This window comes from Pelmatolapia mariae, linkage group LG4 (genome assembly GCF_036321145.2).
Source record: "Pelmatolapia mariae isolate MD_Pm_ZW linkage group LG4, Pm_UMD_F_2, whole genome shotgun sequence".
In the NCBI taxonomy this organism is placed as follows: domain Eukaryota; kingdom Metazoa; phylum Chordata; class Actinopteri; order Cichliformes; family Cichlidae; genus Pelmatolapia; species Pelmatolapia mariae.
The window spans coordinates 15,792,915-15,812,524 of record NC_086230.1 but is presented as its reverse complement, the minus strand read 5'-3'; the positions used below and the strand labels follow the sequence as shown (position 1 = coordinate 15,812,524).

At 36.6% G+C, this 19,610-nt stretch overlaps 3 gene segments (V, D, J or C); all 3 read right to left on the bottom strand.

Moving 5' to 3' along the window:
* Positions 1-3,123: 3,123 nt before the first annotated feature.
* Positions 3,124-3,594, bottom strand: LOC134625374 (Ig heavy chain V region 914-like). The segment is given in 2 exon segments: positions 3,124-3,431; positions 3,513-3,594. Coding segments are annotated over 2 exon segments (390 nt in total).
* A 6,101-nt stretch (positions 3,595-9,695) lies between these two features.
* LOC134626695 (immunoglobulin heavy variable 3-43-like) lies at positions 9,696-10,138 on the bottom strand. The segment is given in 2 exon segments: positions 9,696-10,009; positions 10,093-10,138. Coding segments are annotated over 2 exon segments (360 nt in total).
* A 5,389-nt stretch (positions 10,139-15,527) lies between these two features.
* On the bottom strand, positions 15,528-19,450 carry LOC134626694 (Ig heavy chain V region 914-like). The segment is given in 3 exon segments: positions 15,528-15,838; positions 19,218-19,328; positions 19,414-19,450. Coding segments are annotated over 3 exon segments (459 nt in total).
* Between the last annotated feature and the right edge of the window lie 160 nt (positions 19,451-19,610).

The following is a 19,610-nucleotide window of genomic DNA, read 5'->3' as shown; positions in this document are numbered from 1 at the left end:
GAGAATTTTATGCGACTATCCCCATTTCTATGCACAGCTGCGAAATGGTATAATATTTGCCCATGGATTAAAAATAATATAAATAAGAGCCTAAAAAAAGCATGGGAAAGGGATCTAGGGCGTACAATGGATGAAGATACATGGGATTCTATATTGTCGAACAATGGATTATACATTAGGGAAGCCAGGGGGAAAGTATATACCTTTACATATTGTACATATATTTATTACTTTTTAGATTAGCCATTTTTATATTTTGCTTGTTTTACATTATTGTATTTTGCACAACTCTGTTGCTTGTGAAGCTCGCACACAAGAATTTCACTCACATGTACTGTACCAGTGTACCTGCACATGTGATGTGACAATAAAAGTGATTTGATTTGATTTGATTTGATTTAACAGATACTATTATACTCCTTCAAGGCTGTATAGAATGGAGATTGGTAGAGATGACTTGTGTTGGAAATGCCAACAAGCTAAAGGTACTCTGATACATGCCCTCTGGGCATGCCCGCTGGTTTTTCCAGTTTGGAACACTGTACTGAATTATCTGCAGGGGTGGACACTTTGTAACCAACCCAGATCACCTAAATTATGTCTACAAGGAGACAAAGGAGAGGTGCCGCAATTAAATACACACCAGTTTAGAGTGTTAAGTACTGCATTGGTAACATGTGCCCGTGTCATTTTGGAATATTGGAAGGACTCCCATACTCCAATGCTTAAAATGTGGAAAGAAAGAATGATTGGGAATGTTGCGTGCGAAAAGATGTTGGGAAAGTTACATCATGTGACGGAAGCTGCGGTGGAATAGTGGGACAATTTTTGCACCTACATGTCTACCTGACTTGGACATTTGAGCTTAATACAACAGATGTTAAAACCTCACTGTCTTTGTTTTGTTTTGTCTCGTTTTGTGTTTTGTTTGTTTGTTTCTTGCTTTTAGTTGCTGCATTTTTGTATTTGCTGTTATAAAATGCAAAATCTAATAAATACTTGAAGTATAAAAAAAAAAAAGATGGATGTTAAGGTTGTTCTATTGCTGTTGAGTACTTTCTTCTTCTTTTTCTTATTTTCAAAATGTAAAAAAGTGAAAAGTAAAGAAATATTTCACACATTAAATCAGACTCCAGGTTTTTTAACAACTGGTTCAGACTATGTCAGACTCTGACCATGAACTGTAAAATCAGAACAAAAATTTTATTTGTCAACATTTTAACAATAAATGATAATCCACCCATCAGCTACTAAAAAAAGAAAAAAAAAACATTTTTTTTTTTTAGCTCAAAACCGTTTAAAATAAATAAAGAGGCCTTTCACTGTAAATTGTAACCTGCCCAGTAGAAAGTTAAAAGCAACAGCCTTGTTCTGCAGTCCATTATGAAAACTAAATCCAGTGCTCACTATGATCATCTCTTCACTCGGATAAGTAGAGGTTGGACGTCTGAGTTTTGCACTGGTGGGACATTTAAACCCACCAGCTTTAGTGGCTACACTGACGCCTCCTTCTCCTCTTGATCTTTTAAACTTTTTTTTTTCTTTTACTCACCATTACGTGTTCATCTATGACGTGTGTGTTGTTGTTGTTTTATTTCACAAACTGATTTTCCTTCTTTTTTGTCACCATCACTATTCATTGTCACATTATTATTTGTAATCATACACATGTTTAGATTGTAATCAGAAGTCAGTAATGCAGTGGTGCACAGCACACCTGGATGCAACAGTGTAAAGACTTGCTGATTGTCATTAAGTAGAAAGCATTAACAGTTATAATGTTTTATGTTTAGATGATGAACACAAGAATGCTGCTTTAATTCTACTTGATCTTTTGTTAGTGATCTATTCAATTTATACTCTTAATCTTTACATTTATTTTCTGTTAGTTCAGCTCACACTGATACAGCCACTTTCCCTACATGATAAGCAGAAGTGTTATACTGTAGTCCAGTAGGGAGTTAAGATGTCAACCAAGTTTAGTAAGAGATCTCTAAAGCTGAAATGGTTGAGTGGAACACCGCTTCTGTCGGGGGCTGGGTCTCTGACCCAGCGTTTTGTATTATTTTTGTATTGTTTTCTTATGTTTACATTACATATGTTTACATTTTCTATTCATGTACTATTCTTAAGTTAAGGGTTAATGAGTTATTTTGTATTTTTGGATTATTTATAAAATTATACTAAGTCTTAGTATTATTATTATTGCCTTGAGTTGCAGTATACTTTAGGTCCTTTCATGTCTGTTATGAGTTAGTTATGAGTCTGTCTCAGTCTTCTGTGTCATGTATTTTCTGTCTGTCTGTTTTCTGTCTGTGTTTTCATGTTGCCCATGTCATGTCCAGATGTCCAGATTCCTGCTTTGTTCTTGGTTCCTTATGTTAGTTTTACTCTCCCCTTTGTCATTATGTCTCATTCTAGTCAGCTGTGTCCTTGTGTGTCTCCACTTGCCCTGATCACCTCATGCGTGTATTCAAGTCCTCTGTCTCCCTTTGTTCGTTGTCGTGTCATCTGTGTCGTCTGTGCCGTCTTTGGACTTTTTGTTTTTATTTAGTAAGCTGTGTTTGGAATAATTCTCAAAGTATGCGCACAAGTTCAACGACAATAAGCAGTTTTAAATATTTAACGTGGCAGCGAGAAATTTAAAGCCTGTTAAAGAAAAAGTGCTTTGAGTTATTTCATCGATTTATCTGCTGGTTTAGCATTAAATCTAAACAGAATTTATATTTATTGTTGATTATTGTTGTTATATGTAAGAATCAGGTACCAACTTGAAAAGCAACAGGCCAATACATATATATATATATATATATATATATATATATATATATATATATATATATATATATATATATAATTTTTTTTTTTTTATTTATTTTTTTTTTTTTACATAGACCACAAGAAAATCTTACAAATCATCAAAGCCCATCTCTTTAATAGATGTACATGAAGGTAATGACACTGGCAAAAGCAAAGAGATTGTTCCAAAAAATGTAAATATGAAAACAATAATTTAATTATTATAATGAAATAATAATTTCATTATTGTTTTCTTAACAGGGATTTAAAACATATGTCTGAGATCCACTCGAGGATTTTGTTCAGCTGCTTCACTGATTCCAGTCACTGTGACTCTCGAGCACAATAATAAACAGCAGAATCTTCAGTCTTCAGGCTGTTCATCTGCAGAAACAGCTGCTCTCTGCTGTTGTCTCTGGAGGCAGTAAACCTGCCTTGTACTGACTGAGAGTAGTAGTTGGTGCCACCATTAGTATCAATTGCAATCCACTCCAGTCCTTTCCCAGGAGCCTGTCTGATCCAGGCCATCCACCAGCTACTAAATGAGAGTCCAGAGGTGGTACAGGTGAGTCTGTGAGACTCTCCAGGTTTTTTAACAACTGGTTCAGATTGTGTCACAGTCTGGGCATGAACTGTTAAATAACAACCAAATGATAGTCAGTTTCTTTCATTTTGCAGCATTTTATTGCTAATTAAAGGTCATTTAGCTTTACCTCCCCAGCAGATAGTTAAAAGCAGCAGTCCTCTCTTGTAGTCCATCATGTTAAACTGCATGACATCTGCTCTCTCTGTCATGCTCCTTGCAGTCAGATAAGTAGAGGCTGAAGATAAATTTTGCATTGACTCCTCCTCACATTGTACTACCAGACTGGTTCCGCGTGAACTCTTTTCATGGTGAAACTAGAAGGAATGCTCGGTGTAAGCAAATGTCTTAAAATGTTTTCACAACCTTAAAAATTAGCAACATTTTTAATGTCTCTTCAACAACAATTATAGCACTGACTATGTAATCTGACTTAGTGAAACATTTTGCTTTGTCCCATACTGAGCTTTGACACTGTGTTGAAAAGACAAAAAGTTAAATATTTTGAAATTTGAGGTCATTACAGTTTCTTCTGATTGCACCTAGTATCTCAGTTGTTGCTATATTATAACACACTTTGCAAAACTATTAGCACAACTATTACACATAACAGAACCTGTTTTCTTCTAAATACTCATCCATCAATTATTCATCCAGTCTGACCGATCTTTATCACAAACTTCTTTGCCTTGTAGACGGATTAAATTAAAGCCATTTTTTAAAAGTTAGTTTGTAATTTGTGTTCCATGTGGATATTTGAATGGTGGTCTGTATGTATTATAAAAAGAAAAATCAACCTTTACCAAAACTTCTTTACACAGTTACATTCACACCTGAAAATATCTTAAAAGTTTATTTTGTGACTCAGAAAGAGCAATATTAAAACTAAGTAGCTGCCGCCATTGTTGGAAACGAATTGGCTGGGCCGCGCTATGAATTCTGGGATAGATTGGGTCATGAAGGATACACCAACTCGGCCTTCAAATACGACCTGCGAAGGATGCAGTCTATTTTTTTGAGATCTCGCAAAACTTTTACGAGTAAGTTTTGCATAGAATAAACCACATGAGGCACTAACTGGAGCCAACAGAAGGGTGACTGTTCTATATCATAAACTTTTCAGGACAACTTTTGCCTAATATTTGTTTAATTGTATTCACCCTTTTACAGCCCCCCCCCCCCCCCCCCCCCCCCCACACACACACACACACACACAAAGAAACAGAATATAAAACTACGTTTTCCTAACTTTTTCTCCTCAAAGTTGTTCCATCAGCGGGGATGGACCTGCACCTTTTCATACTTTCAGAGCAGAGATTTGCAGGTTAAAAACTGTAACTGATATTTATTTGTTTGCCGGGGACCATGAACAAAAACATCTCCTGAGATAAGAGATGCGTCAATGTTTTACTCTAAGCATACACTGAAATTGTTCTTCAATTAATGTTTTTAGTTTATGGTTCATCCATCACCAACTCCACCGTAGTTCTAGAGCAAAGTTGAAAACTAGCCTAAACAACACTTCAGGGTGATCATCACAAATATTCTACCACAGAAACAGAAAATATTTTTCAAACTTATATGATTATTCGTCAATATACAGTGGTGTGGGAAAAAAAGTGTTTGCCTCTTTCTGATTAGCTATTTTTTGGTATGTTTGTCACACTTAAACAGATTTCAATATTAGACAGAGGTAACACAAGTAAACACAAAATGCAGTTTCTAAATAAAGGTGCTTATGAAGGTGTTATAATGTAAATTAACTTCGGTTTAGTAACTGTTTGGAAAGTGTTCAATTTCTCTAGCCACACACAGGCCTGATTACTGCCACACCTGTTCACCTGAAATCACTTAAATAGGCCCTCCCTGACAAAGTGGACTAGACTAAAAAATCCTCAAAGGCCAGACAGACATCATGCCATGATCCAGGGAAATTCAGGAACAAAGAAAAACAAAGTTACTAAGATCTCTCAGTCTGGAAAAGGTTATAAAGTCATTCTAAAACTGTGAAATTCCGACGAACCACAGTGAGATCCATTATCGACAAATGGCAAAAACATGGAACAGTGGTAAATCTTCCCAGGAGTGGCCGGCTGAGCAAAATTACCCCAGTAGTGAATCTATCATCTAAGACATCGCAAAAGACTACAAAACAACATCCAAAGAACTGGTAAAAGACTCATTGCCAGTTATCACAAACACTTGATTTCACTTGTTGCCAAGGGCGTAGATTGGGTTTTGGCATTGGTGGGGACGGATGATTCAACCACCGAACCCTGCCCTGTTTCTCTTTTTTTTCCCTTTTTGTCTTTGCTTCTTGATAAAAAAAGGAGAAATATATTTGCCTACATATGCTATTCTACATGCTTTTAAACCATTTAAAATTACAATTCATAGTTTTATATGTGAATTATATAATGTTAAATTACTTAAGTATTTTAGACTTTAGTTTACTGCAGCCATATTCCATATAAATCAGGTATCATACAAAAATAAAAATAGAGTCATGACAATAAAAGAATATGACTTTAAGGACTTAACAACATTACTTCAGTTATAGTACACCAACATCTCTGATACATTAGCACTAAGGGAACACTGAATGACCTGCTGGTTTTTGTCCATAAAACTACTCATCTAAGATGACCACAAAGTAAAAGATCTCTCAGCAAAATTATGCAACATTTTAGGCGCACTATTGCACTGATCAAATCAGTGAGCTGGGATGTTTTATTCTAAACATGAACTACTCTTACAGCAACAGACATGGACTACTGGTGTCCCACACAACACCTCAATGTCCATTATGTGAACCAGCCAAACACATGCCTTCTCCTCTCGTTAACTGAGATAAACTGCTGGCATATTTGTTTTACATCTATACTGTCCAGTCTGTCCTGGTGGACATACAGCAGCATTGTTTAATCTCATTTGAGTCATTGTTAACCTTAGCCATGTTTTTAGTCTTCTGAGATCACTGAAGCTTCTTTCAGCCTCAGTACCTGCGTTTTATCCTCAGATTAAAATTATTATTCTGTGCTTGATGTGCCTCACCTTTGGCCCTGGCTCCTCCCCTCTGACTGCACTAGGATATATTGCTACCTGATAAAATAACACATTGATTCGTGCCATATAAAAAAGTGAGACATGTCAATTCAGATTCTTTGTCAAATATACACTAATGAATCAATTTACATCAGCAGCCTAACAATTGTCATGATAATAAATACTAGTTAATCTATAGCACCAAATCATCAGTCAGTCACCTGTGACCTCGCCTCTTCACCTCTGTCTGAGCTACAACATGGCAGAGCTGCCTCTGTCACCTGATAAATAACAGTGAGACACTCCAAATACATGCAGTCACACATGTGCTTCAAATACAGTCATGAACCAACAAGTCATCATCACATTTCACCTGTGATCTTGTATCACCATTACTCTCTGAGCTTTGTGTTGGTTCTTCTGTCACCTGACAAATAGGACATACATGACAAGAAGAATAAAATGTGTAGCTGCTTCAGTGTTTCTGTCAGTTTGTGCAGATCTTGACTCATCAGTAATGTTTGTAGGGTGAGTGCATTTTTAAAGCAATTTGTGCAAACTGCACTACAAGGTGGAATATTTGCAAAATCATGACTACCTCATGATATTTTGTCTCAAAAATTTACCCTATGAATATGTCAGTGCCATTAGGATGAAATTATTGTGTCACCAACATTTTAACGTTAGACATATAATTTTAACAGCCTCTGTAAACTAATATCCTGGCTTGCTCGAGGCTGCCGTTTTCTCTGACAGTTTCAATCAAAATTAGAAATGCTACTCTGAGACTGAGATAACTAATAGTGCTGCCTGTGGTGCAGTTAGTTTCCAAAACACGTTATTCATGGTTACATACAATTTTAGACTGATGTGGGCCAAAGCCTAACATAGCCTGTAACGTTATTGTGACGGACACATTTTATGAGTGAACTTGGCTTTAAGTGACTTACAGGTTTCTTTGAAAAATACTTTCTTATATCCAGGTTCTTCCTTTGTGCTGCCATCCTCCTCTCCTCCTTGCAGGTCCTCGCAGCGCAGGCTTGCCACTGCTAAAACTAAACAGAGCTCCCTGAAAGGTACAGCCAATCACAATTGGCCATATTTGTCACATGATGTAGGACTCCAGTCTTTCTGCTCCGTTGGGTGAATGAGACGTTGACAGATCGTTTTTTTTTCTTTCTATCGGGTTTGTTTTTCTTTACTCGAAGAGATCAAATTATTGGTGGGGACAATTCAATAATCGCTGGATATTGGTGGGGACATGTCCCTTCCATCCATGCCAAATCTACGCCCTTGCTTGTTGCTGCTAAGGGTGGCCCAACCAGTTATTGGGTTCAGGAGGCAATCAGTTTTTTTCACACAGGACCACATAAGTTTGGATTGTTTTCCCCTTAATAATAAACACCTTGATTTAGACCTTGTTATCTTTGTCTCATATTGACATTTATTTGATGATTTACAACATTTACGTGTGATAAACATAAAAACAAAAAAAGGAAATCTGGAAGGTGGCAAACAGTTTTTCACACCACTGTATCATAAAACGTGTTAAAATAATGTTGTGCAGGTCAGTCTGTGGGAGTTTCCATGTCTTTTAACAACTGGGTCAAACTCTGTTATGGTCCCAACTTCAGCAACATCAAAAACACAGAGAATAAACAACAGGAGCGTTCGCTTTGTGTAACTCGTGATAGGAGAGTGCATGGTATGTTTACAAATCCATGAATTCCCCTTTAAATAAGATATAAACTGGATTTAAACTGGATTCCTCTGAGAATGTGTTTGCAGTTTGCTCGTCCTACATACATTTATTAAACTGAAACTCAAAAGTACAGCAGAAAGAACACCTGCGACAAAAATGTATGTAAATACATATATTTACATGTATTTAAATATATGTAAATATATAAATATATGTTGTTAAAGTCTTTAGAAATTTCTTCTAATGAAATTTGACTAATTTGTTGAAACTTTAACTAATTTTAACTAATTCTGACCAACTAGGGGCTGACTAGTTAGTAAGTCACTTTTTTTTCATACCTTTGTGCTACTGAAAGCTAAAACTTCATGACACCAAAAGTCAAGAATTAAGTGCTTCAGTATTCAAATTGTGTTCTTTATTCCCAGAATACCAGGAAATACTGCACCACAGAAAATAATAACTCAGGAAATGAAACAGGTGTGACTGAGTGCAAAAACATAAAAATAAAAATACTGCATATGGTTCTGGCTCATTTTTAAAAATAAATTGATATGAAACTGCTCTGCCTTATGTTAAAAAAAATGCTAACTGACTTATTATTTCAAGATTGCTTAATACTCTAATTTGCTCTTTGGATTTTGCAGGACTGTTAAACTGTTAAATTTGTTAATCTCACTTTTCTCCACTGCACCTGCAAAAACAACTGCTATCTGCTGTCAACTCTGGAGGTGGAGCTGTTGAAGTGAGTGACTGCTACTGAGAGTAATATTTACTGATAATAACATTAGTAATCAGCAGCAGCAGCTGTTTAAAAATGAATCTAGAATATGGAGGTGCTCTGGAGGTTTTGTACAGAGGAATAGCAGCAGGTTCTTCTTCCCATATTTGACCTGAAGGTAAAAAGTTCTGGTTGACACATGTTAAGTCAGAGCTCTGCAGAAAACTCGCATCATTCACAAAGTTTGAACCCTGATTAATCTTCCCAGTCCAATCCAGAGTTTGCCCTGACCTCTTTGGTGAAGCCCCGTTTAAGTTAGTTTCTGATCTTGCAGTTTAACTGGAGCAAGTCAGACATTTGAAAACATCAGATACTTACATATTCAGCAATATGAGTGTTGAGAGGGACAGAGAGTGACATGACCGTGGTTTACTGACGAGAGGAATATGTTATTCTTCCTCTAATTTCCCTCGATGGGCAGACAATAGCTTCCTAAGATCCATCTCTTAGATTAAACCAAAAAACACAAGAGGATCAACCACTGACAAACACTGTGGACTCACAAACTGGATTTATATATTTTGTCTTTTTCTCTGCTCTTCTTTCCCGTGTTGGGCTATAGCCTCCTGCTACATTATAACTTCCAAGGATTTGGCTCCCTTATCATCAGATAATATATTGACACAGATTGGAGATAAGTTCATCTTCAGGCCTTGATGTGCCCATCCCCTCTCCCAGGATTAGGTTTAATTGTATTAGTATTAGTATGGATAATGTTTTCATTATGCTACAATTAGGATGCATAATGAGGACTGCAGGATTTTGTACTGCTGTTTAAACAACTTCAGTCACTGTGGATTTCGAGCACAATAATAAACAGCAGAATCTTCAGTCTTCAGACTGTTCATCTGCAGATACAGCTGCCGTTTGCTGTTGTCCTTGGAGATGGTAAACCGGCCTTGAACTGACTGAGAATAGGAAGTGCTGCCATCAATCCAATATATGTAAGCAATCCACTCCAGTCCTTTCCCAGGAGCCTGTCTGACCCAGACCAAGCTGTAGTCTCCAAAGGTATATCCAGAAGCTGTACAGGTCAATCTGTGGGATTCTCCTGGTCTTTTAACTGCTGGTTCAGATTGTGTCAGAGTCTGACCATCAACACCTGTCAACAGAAATAAAAAAATCATGACAAAAAAATATTATCATAAATTAAAAAAACATAAGAGCATCAGCAAAAAGTTTCACCTGCCCAGCAGACAGTTAAAAGTAGCAGTGCCGTCCAGTAGTCCATCTTGTATAACTGTTTCTGCCCACTATGCTGTCATATTCTAAGCAGTCAGACAAATAAATGTAGAAGACAATGGAACATTTGCATTGACTCCTCCTTAAAAGCAGGAAAGAACTAGTAAGTCATTAACAATTGGTTCTAACTTAAAATGAACTATTGTATTGTGAAGTTACAAAAACTTTATTTGAAACCAGTAGTTTTTAGTGGTTCCAAATAAAAAAAAAACATTTACACTATAAAGCTATCTGCTGTAACGTGTTTGACTTTCAGGTATGACGTGCTGCTGAGGACATCTTTAGTTCTGACAAAACTGCTTTGAGAAGATCCAACAGCAGTGATTTTTCATGTTAACCAACGTGCTCTGCAAAATATAAAATGGATAAAATACATAAGGGAATGGAAAGTAAAATACATGTTAGCAGGTGCTAAACATATAGTGGCAATAATGCCACAAAAGAGACAGTGGGCAATTCAGATAGTCTCAAATGCCAATGAAAAAAGTTTTGAGAGCCTTGTTTTAAAAGATTCAGTGGAGGGAGTAGATTTGACAGTGAGGGGAATGCTGTTCTACTTGTATCCATTCAAAACACTTTCCTGGCCTCGGCCATACACTGAATTTTTCTGTTGCAGCAAACCCAGATATGATATTTTGGGGTCTTTTCAACATTTTATTTAACTCTCCAAACTTCTGTTAGAACAAATGTATCTATTATGTTTCATATTTGTTTTTAAATGATTGTTATTTTGATGTGATAAAGATTTTTTTCTATTAAAAAGAAAAAGAAACAACTTATTACACATTTCATTTTCATTCTTCTTGTTTGTTTGTTTTGTTGTTGTTGTTTTTTTCCTGATACTTGGACAATGCATTAAGCAATTCAATTTACTGTACAAAAGTTGGGTGTTTTTTGCTTTCCTTTTCTTTTTGCCTAATCTTTCTAAGATAAAATATTACCAGTTTCAATAAAACCCACATAATCAGCATTGATTTTGGTGGAATTTGTGTAGCTGTTGAATTAGCTCCAGTCACTGTGGCTCTCAAATAAAATCCAAAGTACACATACAAGTACTACTACTACTACTGCTAATAATAATAATAATAATGAATAATATTGTATCATGATCACAAATAAACAAAATTGTATTTAGTATACTTGATTTAATTTAATTTAATTTAATTTAATTTAGTACTACTCCCTAAGGAAATTATGAAAAATAGTAAAAAGTATCAGTTGTTGTTCAGACTAACAGTTTAATGAAAGTGTGAGTTCTGTGCCATTGTGCTTCTTAGAGGTGCTTCACTCTGGGATAGTTTGACTCTACTCCAGGCCACCCTGTTCACACAAATGAATACACTGGTCATATTTACCGTTTGTGCTGATTAGGATTGTAAAATAACATATTTTGATTATAAGAATATCTTGGCCAAAATAACTAGTTTTTGCTTATAATATTGAAATACGGGGGACAGCAAATTTAACAAAAGGAACAAAAAACATTCAGGTTGCTCCTTAGTCAAATTCAGATTTAATGTGGTTGTGTGTGAGAGAGTGCGTGTGTGTGTGTGACAGTGTCAGTGAGAAGAATTCCATAAGAAAGCAGATAATAAAATGAACCCCCTCTTTCAAGATTACTACAGATGCAATGATAAGTTTGATGAGTGTGTTGTAGTTTTGTTTCTTTTCATTTGGGTGGAAAAGTTGTTACAGCTGGACCTGGAAAATCCATTTAAACAGTTGGAATGTGTAATGAGACCTGAAATCAGCACAGATATGAAAAGTTTATTATTAACTGATCACCATGTTTTATGAAGTGTGGGTACCATTCATAATGAAATCATCTTCTTGATGGCATTGGAGGAGGCAAGAATAAAGAGCATAGCTGAAAGAACTTCCAGAACTTCTCAGACAAGTCCAAAAGAGACACCTTAATAGTATTAGTAACAATAACATTAGTTTTAGTAATATCCTCATTACATTAAAATTAAGATGTTAAATACATAAACTGTAATTAGAATCATGCAAAGCTGTTCCAGCAGCTTCAGGCACTGCGGCGCTTGAGCACAATAATGAACAGCAGAATTTTCCAGTTGTTCATCTGCAGACACACCTGCTGTCTGCTGTTGTCTCTGGAGATGGTAAACCGGCTTCGGGTTGACTGAGATTAATAGATGATAGCACTATCATATCTGATTATTACAACTCAGGAACCTGTCTGACACAAATCATCTGGTAGTCACTAAATGTGAATCCAGAGGCTTTACAAATCAGTCTGTGGGATTCTTCAGGCCTTTTAAGCACTGGTTCAGACTCAGTCAGAGTCTGATCATCAACACATATCAGATAAATTAAGAGAAAGAAAAAAAAACAAAGAAAAGGGAAATAACACAGTTATACAGTAAGTTGTATTTTTTTAGGACAAAATGTGGTGGATTAGAAATGTAATTCCTTTCTGAGTATGAACTTCGATTCTTTATATCTAACAAAATAACTTCATTGTTGTTTTGACTGTGTTGCTGTAGAGAAAATGCAGTGGGAATCTAAAAGGAAATAAGTGGCAAGAGTTTGGCCTTGGATGGTTGTGAGTTGTTCAATGAAGGGCAGTCAATCTGTACAGACAAGTGAAGGTGAGAGCTGCGTTTCAGTGTCTTCATTCATCTTTCCTCAATATTTCCCCTGTTTAAGGACACAACAAAAACCACTAAATACTAGTGAAAACCTTCATCTGCCCAGCAGGGAGTGAAAAACAACAATTCTACAGTCCATCATACTAAAATGTGACTACTGATCACATTTTGATCAGTAGTCACATTTTGTCACATTCTGTCTCTACAGTCAAATACATAGAAGTGAAAGGCATCTGGGTTTTGCATTACCTCCTAGTTTTACTAGTTGAAAATCACACTGTGATTAATAACATCCTTTGCTCTGTCACCTACAATAAAACACAGCACAGAAATCAAATAATAAAAAAGGTACATGATATAACACTTGAAAGTTACTTAAAATTGGACATTATTTGTACTAGTAAGTGTATTAACAAAATAAAAAAACCCTAAACTTAATCTTTAATTGACAGTGAAAAATCACCCAAAGCAAAGTTTCTTTTTGTCTGCTGGAAACAAAATTTATTGCCCCAAAATGACAGCCAACAGGAACACTGAGTACCGCAAGAGACATTGGAGAAAAAAATTGAAGATGTACTTAACTTTTTTGCAATCACAGCTAAATTCGCAGTCTGCTCATCTAGCTGTTATCTAAAGGGTGAGACTTCATGCTGACTGCCCTCCAGTGTTCCAGAAAATGGAATTCAAACAGTTTTACAACTCTGACTTGTGTTATTTTTGTGAGCAAGAGTCAGCTCTGTTAGGGTATGAGCAGGCTGGGTTATGTGTTATTGTTTTGTGTTTTGACCCGTAAGCAGGCGTTACCAGGGTGGAGCTGCCTCAGAAGAGGACCTCTCCCAACTGTTCTGGATTGCCTTCATCAGGTCAACGTTTCTTAAGAGGCAAATTCCACCACATTGTACTACTACCTCTGTGGTAACACTTGTCTCCCCAATCCATTATTTGCCATCTTTATTCCAAGCCTCCTGTTAAGCTATCTGTGTGTGATCTTCAGTGCCTGTTCTCAGACCTTTCACTGCCTCAGCTGTTTGGGCGCCACTGTCATCCTGCCTGCCAGCCCCCCTTCCCGGTCTCCCCATTTCAGATTTTCCCAGAGAAGTCTGTGTCCTTTCTGTCTGTTTAAATACACTGCTACTGTATATAAAGACTGCTTTTGCTTCAAACTCGTGTTTGTGAGTCTGCACCCTGGGTCCAACCTTTGGCTTCACCTTGTAAGAGCTGATAATGGGTGTAATCACTGTCACATGTGACAGCAGCAAACCACTTCAGTTCTTCTATCCAAGATTTACTGAATGTGTATCCGTTGGCTGTGATTGTCAGTAGAATAGCAGCATCATATTTCGATATTTTTTCAGGAACCAGTTCTCAAGGCCTTTTACAGGTCTGAATCAGAGTCTGACTGTAAGCACTTTTCAATTTATAAAAGAAAAGAAAAAGAATTTGCTTTAGGTTGGGAACTATATGAAGATGAAAACAAGTTAAAAGCAGCATCCCTGTCTTGTACCACATATGATTAAAATTAAGTTAAAAAAAATAGAGTTGTGATATTGGCTGAAAAATAGAATACTCAACAAGCTCTGAATCTCATGCTCTTATTACAGATTCACAATTACAGCATGTGTGTGGTTGTATGTTGCTGGTTGCTGAGTATTTGCACAGGTCTGTCAGTGGTTTGTATCACTGTGTTGTAAAATATACAGTAATAAACAGCTGTGTCCTCAGGCTGCAGATTCTGTCCTGTTATTGTCACTGTTTGAGCAGAAGTGTCTCTGCTGATGCTGAACTTGCTTTTTAAAGCATCATTTTGGTAAGTGCCCCCACTATACCATATGTAGAAAATCCATTCCAGTGGTTTTCCTTCACCTTGTCTGATCCAATCTAAATGATTTATTTAATTATTTAGGATTTCTGTCGTATTCAGTAGCATGAATTGGCCAAAGCGTCTCACATGATGACAAAGCCAGCAGCAGTGTCAGAGCTACAGAGAACATGGTTGATGATGAAATTGAATTGAACCAATGTGAGCTCTTCTGTCCTCTTATACATCACAGTTATGAGGAAATGCATTATGCCCATTTGAATAAAGGGACTGTACGTCTGCAATTAAAAAATGTAAAAATGAAATCTACAAACTGAATACAGATTGGAAATATGTGAATTTTCTCTACTTCTTTTTAGTATTCATAATATTCTCTGGTTTAAAATGATTTTTGTTTTCTTTTTTTTCATAAACTCCTTAACTCCTATAAGCAAATGCTTTTTGAAAATCAATAAAGTTAAGAAGGAAATGGAAGAACATGTGGCTCAAAACATGAAGAAATGAAAAGTATCTCAAGACTTTTGCAGAGAACTGTACTATACTGTATACTGTACTGTACATAGATTACTGAAAATGGAATAATATTGAATAATAATAATATTATTGAAATCTGAATATTGAAATCTGTTTCTGTTTACCTTTAAACAGCTGGAATGTCTGATGAGGCCTGAAATGATCTCCACACATATGAACAACTGCTTATTAACTCACCACCATCCAATCACCACACCGTCTGAACTGTAGGTACCTCTGATAATGAGATCGTTTACATGATGCCACTGGAGGAGACCATGGCTGAAAGTACTGTAAAGAAGCTTCCCACACATCTGCAATATGAACTTCTTGGTAGCATTAGTAAAATCCTCATTATACTACAATTGCCATGCAAAATAAATTAGATAGAATAATGACTGCAGGATTTTGTGCAGCTGCTCAAACAACTTCAGTCACTGTGACTCTCGAGCACAATAATAAACAGCAGAGTCTTCAGTCTTCAGACTGTTCATCTGCAGATACACCTGCTGTTTGCTGTTGTCTCTGGAGATGGTGAATCGTCCTTGGACTGACTGAGAGTAGCGGATGTTAGCACTGTTATAATGGCTTGCAACCCACTCCAGTGCTTTTCCAGGTGCCTGTCTGACCCAGGCCATCCAGTAGGCACTGAATGTGAATCCAGAGGCTGTACAGGTCAGTGGGTGGGATTCTCCAGGCCTTTTAACCACTGGTTCAGACTCAGTCAGAGTCTGACCATCAACACCTGTCAGATGAATGAAAAAGAAAAATAACATAGTTACAACACAAGTTGTTATTTTTCAAGGCAAAACAACTAATTACGAGTGAAAATCCCCACCTGCCCAGCAGAGAGTTAAAAACAGCAGTCCTGTCTTGTAGTCCATCATATCAAACTGTGACTCTACTGATCTGTCATTCTCGCTACTGTGAGATAAGTAGAAGTAAAAGACATCTGAGTTTGCATTAACTCCTCCTCACTGAATAGACTGAGCAGAAATTAACATAGTCAACACTTTTAAGTGTTAAAATCACACTGAGCTCAATAACGTCATCAGTTCTGTCACCTACAAGAAAACAGCATAAAAATAAAAAAATAAAAAAGGTACATGAGATAACATTTGAATGCTTTTAAATCAGAGTTCCCTTAAACAGATCAGACATTGTTTCTACTAACAAGTGTATTAACTAAAAAAAATCCTCAAGTGGCTCCCAAGCACAAAAGTAATTATAATAAATAAAATAATTTCACACTGGTGATTTAAATCTGCTTTGGACTGACTGAGAGTCACAGCTGCTACAGCTGTAACTGCCAAACCAGACAATCACCTCTATTCATTTTCTGACAGCCTGTCTGATCCAGCTGATGAATGAGAATCTCAGAGCTGTGCACTTAAGTCTGTTTTAGTCTTCAGGCCTTTTAACCAGTGGTTCCACCAGAGACTGGTCATCAACATTTGTCAAGTCGGTAACTTTTAAAAACTGTTTTTTTTTTTTTCAGTTACCGAAAAAATAAATAAATAAACTCATAAATATTTTTCAGATATCACCAATAGTAATAGCATCAACTGTTGTTCAGACTAACAGTTTTAATGACAATCTCGAACTTCTATTATGTTACAGGTCTCCACTGGAGGAGCTTTTTTAAGAAGCACAGGGATCTGACTGTATCACCACTGTTCACACAACCTAAAGCCTGTTTTGTTTGTTTTACAGTATAATTTTAATTGGATATAAATGCAACAATAAAATAAGGTAAATATTTAACTTATAAATTTTAAAGTAATTGATAATTAAATACATGCACAAATACATACAGATCTATCTGTAGACAAAGGACATGATATTCTCTTGCTGTCTTGACCTTTGACCCCCAGCTACAGGGATGTACAGGACTGCTAATCTTTGTACAGGACATTAGTTGAAAGGGTTGTATTGTTGTGTGTTGCTGCCTGTTGAGTATTTAAGCAGGGCTGTCAGTGGTTTGTATCACTGTGTCGTAACGTGCACAGTAATAAACAGCTGTGTCCTCAGGCTGCAGATTCTGTCCTGTTATTGTCAGTGTTTGAGCAGAAGTGTCTCTGCTCACGCTAAACTTGTTCTTTAAAGCATCATTGTTGCCAGTGCTCCCATCATACCACATGCAGTTAATCCAGTCCATTTGCTGTCCTTTCCTCTGTCTGACCCAACATGTTGCATAGCTAGTCAAAGAATAACCAGAGACCTGACAGGTGATGGTCAAAGACTGTCCAGGCTGCATAACCCTTGAATCTGGTTGGATGAGATCAATACTGTACACACCTGTGGAAACAGAAATCAACATTATCACCATCATTTATATGAATATTCAGTGTTTCTAATGTGTCAATTAGATTAAATCAACCAAAGGTTCCTCACAGGATCCAGCAGCCAGCAGCAGTATCAGAGCGAACATGATTGATGCTGAAGCTGAAATGATGTGAGCTCATTTGTCCTCTCAGTGAAACAGAATCACCAATCCCTTTTCACCACTTTTTCATTTGCATATTTTTAAAATAAATTATATTTACATATAATATTATATTTTATTTTTGACAAGACTGTATGGCAAAGTGTTTTTATTTTAGTGACATAGGCTGGGTTTATTGTAGTGTGACCATGTAGATGATTGGCATAATAACTCTTTTTGTTTTTTAATTTTGAAGCAATTTCAAAAAATCAAATGTAGTTTATTTTCATGAAAACTGAAAACAGAGTACTGTTTTGCATTGCCACTAAATATATTATTTTATTATGAGTATAGACCAAGAAATGACTTAAGATAAGTTGTTGTAACAAAATGTTTTTTTGAAAAATCCACCAGAAAATTCATGATTACTCTTACTTGATTGTTTTTGTTTGTTTTTCTTTTTTCTTTTTTCAAACTGAATGAGAAGGTTTCTCAATAAGGAAGATTTAATAAATGTCAGCTCCTCCATAAGGGAGGAAAACTTTGCCTAGCTCTTCTTCTTCTGTTTTAAAATGAGATCCATAAGAAGATTCTTTGGCTGTAGAGGAAAATGTACAGTGTCCTAAAATAAAAAGGGGGGAACTAGATATTAGATTCCCTACTGAATTTGTCCAGTAGGGACAAATTCAGTAATTCAGTTCAGTTTGTTGAATAGTTCCCTACTGAATTTGTTCATTTCTTTGCAAGTTTGCTCACTTGCAAAGAAATCAATCAGTTTTTTTCTGGTAGTTCCATTATAAAGGAAATATTTAGAAAAAAAAACACATTACTTAAAAGTTCTAAACTGATTAACATGTCACTGAGTGAAATAAGTATTTGATCCTCAAGCAAAACTTAAGTTAGCAGTTTGTGATGAAACCCTTGTTTGCAAGCAGAGCGGTAAGACACTTCTTGTAGTTGATAAGCAGGTTTGCACTCATCCCAGGAGGGAATTTGGTCCACTCATCTTTGCAGAACCTCTCTAAATCCTTTAGGTTTCTTGGTTGATGCTGGGGAACTTGAATTTTAAACCCCCCTCCATAGATTTCCTATAGGTCTGGAAACTGACTTGGCCACTGCATGGCCTTTAAATGCTTCTTAAGCTATTCCTTTGTTACCTCAGCACTATGAGTCAATGTCATGCTGAAAAACTCATCCACAACCAATCTTAAGTGTTCTGGCTGAGGCAGTTCTCATCCAAGACCTTACAGTACATGGCCTCCATCCCTTGGCCCCTCAGTGTGGGGGGTGACTTGAGTGGCTAATAAATGATTGCTAGCAAATATTTGGATCGTGTGGGAAAATCTTTAATAATACACAGTTACCATTGTATTTCTATTTTATTATGTCTCCAACAGACTCCTCTAATTCATACTGTAGTAATTCCTTTTCACATTTATTGTGTGTAGTTGTGTGTCTCTGCTGAATATTTGTGCAGGTCTGTCAGTGGTTTATATCACTGTGTGTTAACGGCGTGCACAGTAATAAACAGCTGTGTCCTCAGGCTGCAGATTCTGTCCTGTTATTGTCACTGTTTGAGCAGAAGTGTCTCTGCTGATGCTGAACTTGTTCTTTAAAGCATCATTGTTGGCAGTGCTCCCACTAGCCCAAATAATGTTAATCCATTCCAGTGGCTTTCCTTCACGCTGTCTGACCCAACCTGTTCCATAGCCAGTTACAGAATAACCAGAGACGCGACAGGTGATGGTCAAAGACTGTCCAGGCTGCACGATCCTTGAGTCTGGTTGGATGAGATCAATACTGTACACACCTGTGGAAACAGAAATCAATATTATCACCATCATTTATCTGACTCTTCAGTGTTTATTAGAGTGAATCCACTAAATGCTTCTCACAGGATCCAGCAGCCAGCAGCAGTATCAGAGTGAACATGATTGATGTTGAAGCTGAAATGATGTGAGCTCATTGGTCCTCTCACTGAAACACAGAAGCACCACTCCCTTTTAAGTAACTTTTTTATTTGCATATTTTTAAATAAATTACATTTAAATATAAAACTAAACATCTCTGCCTGACTGTTGCTGAGTATTTG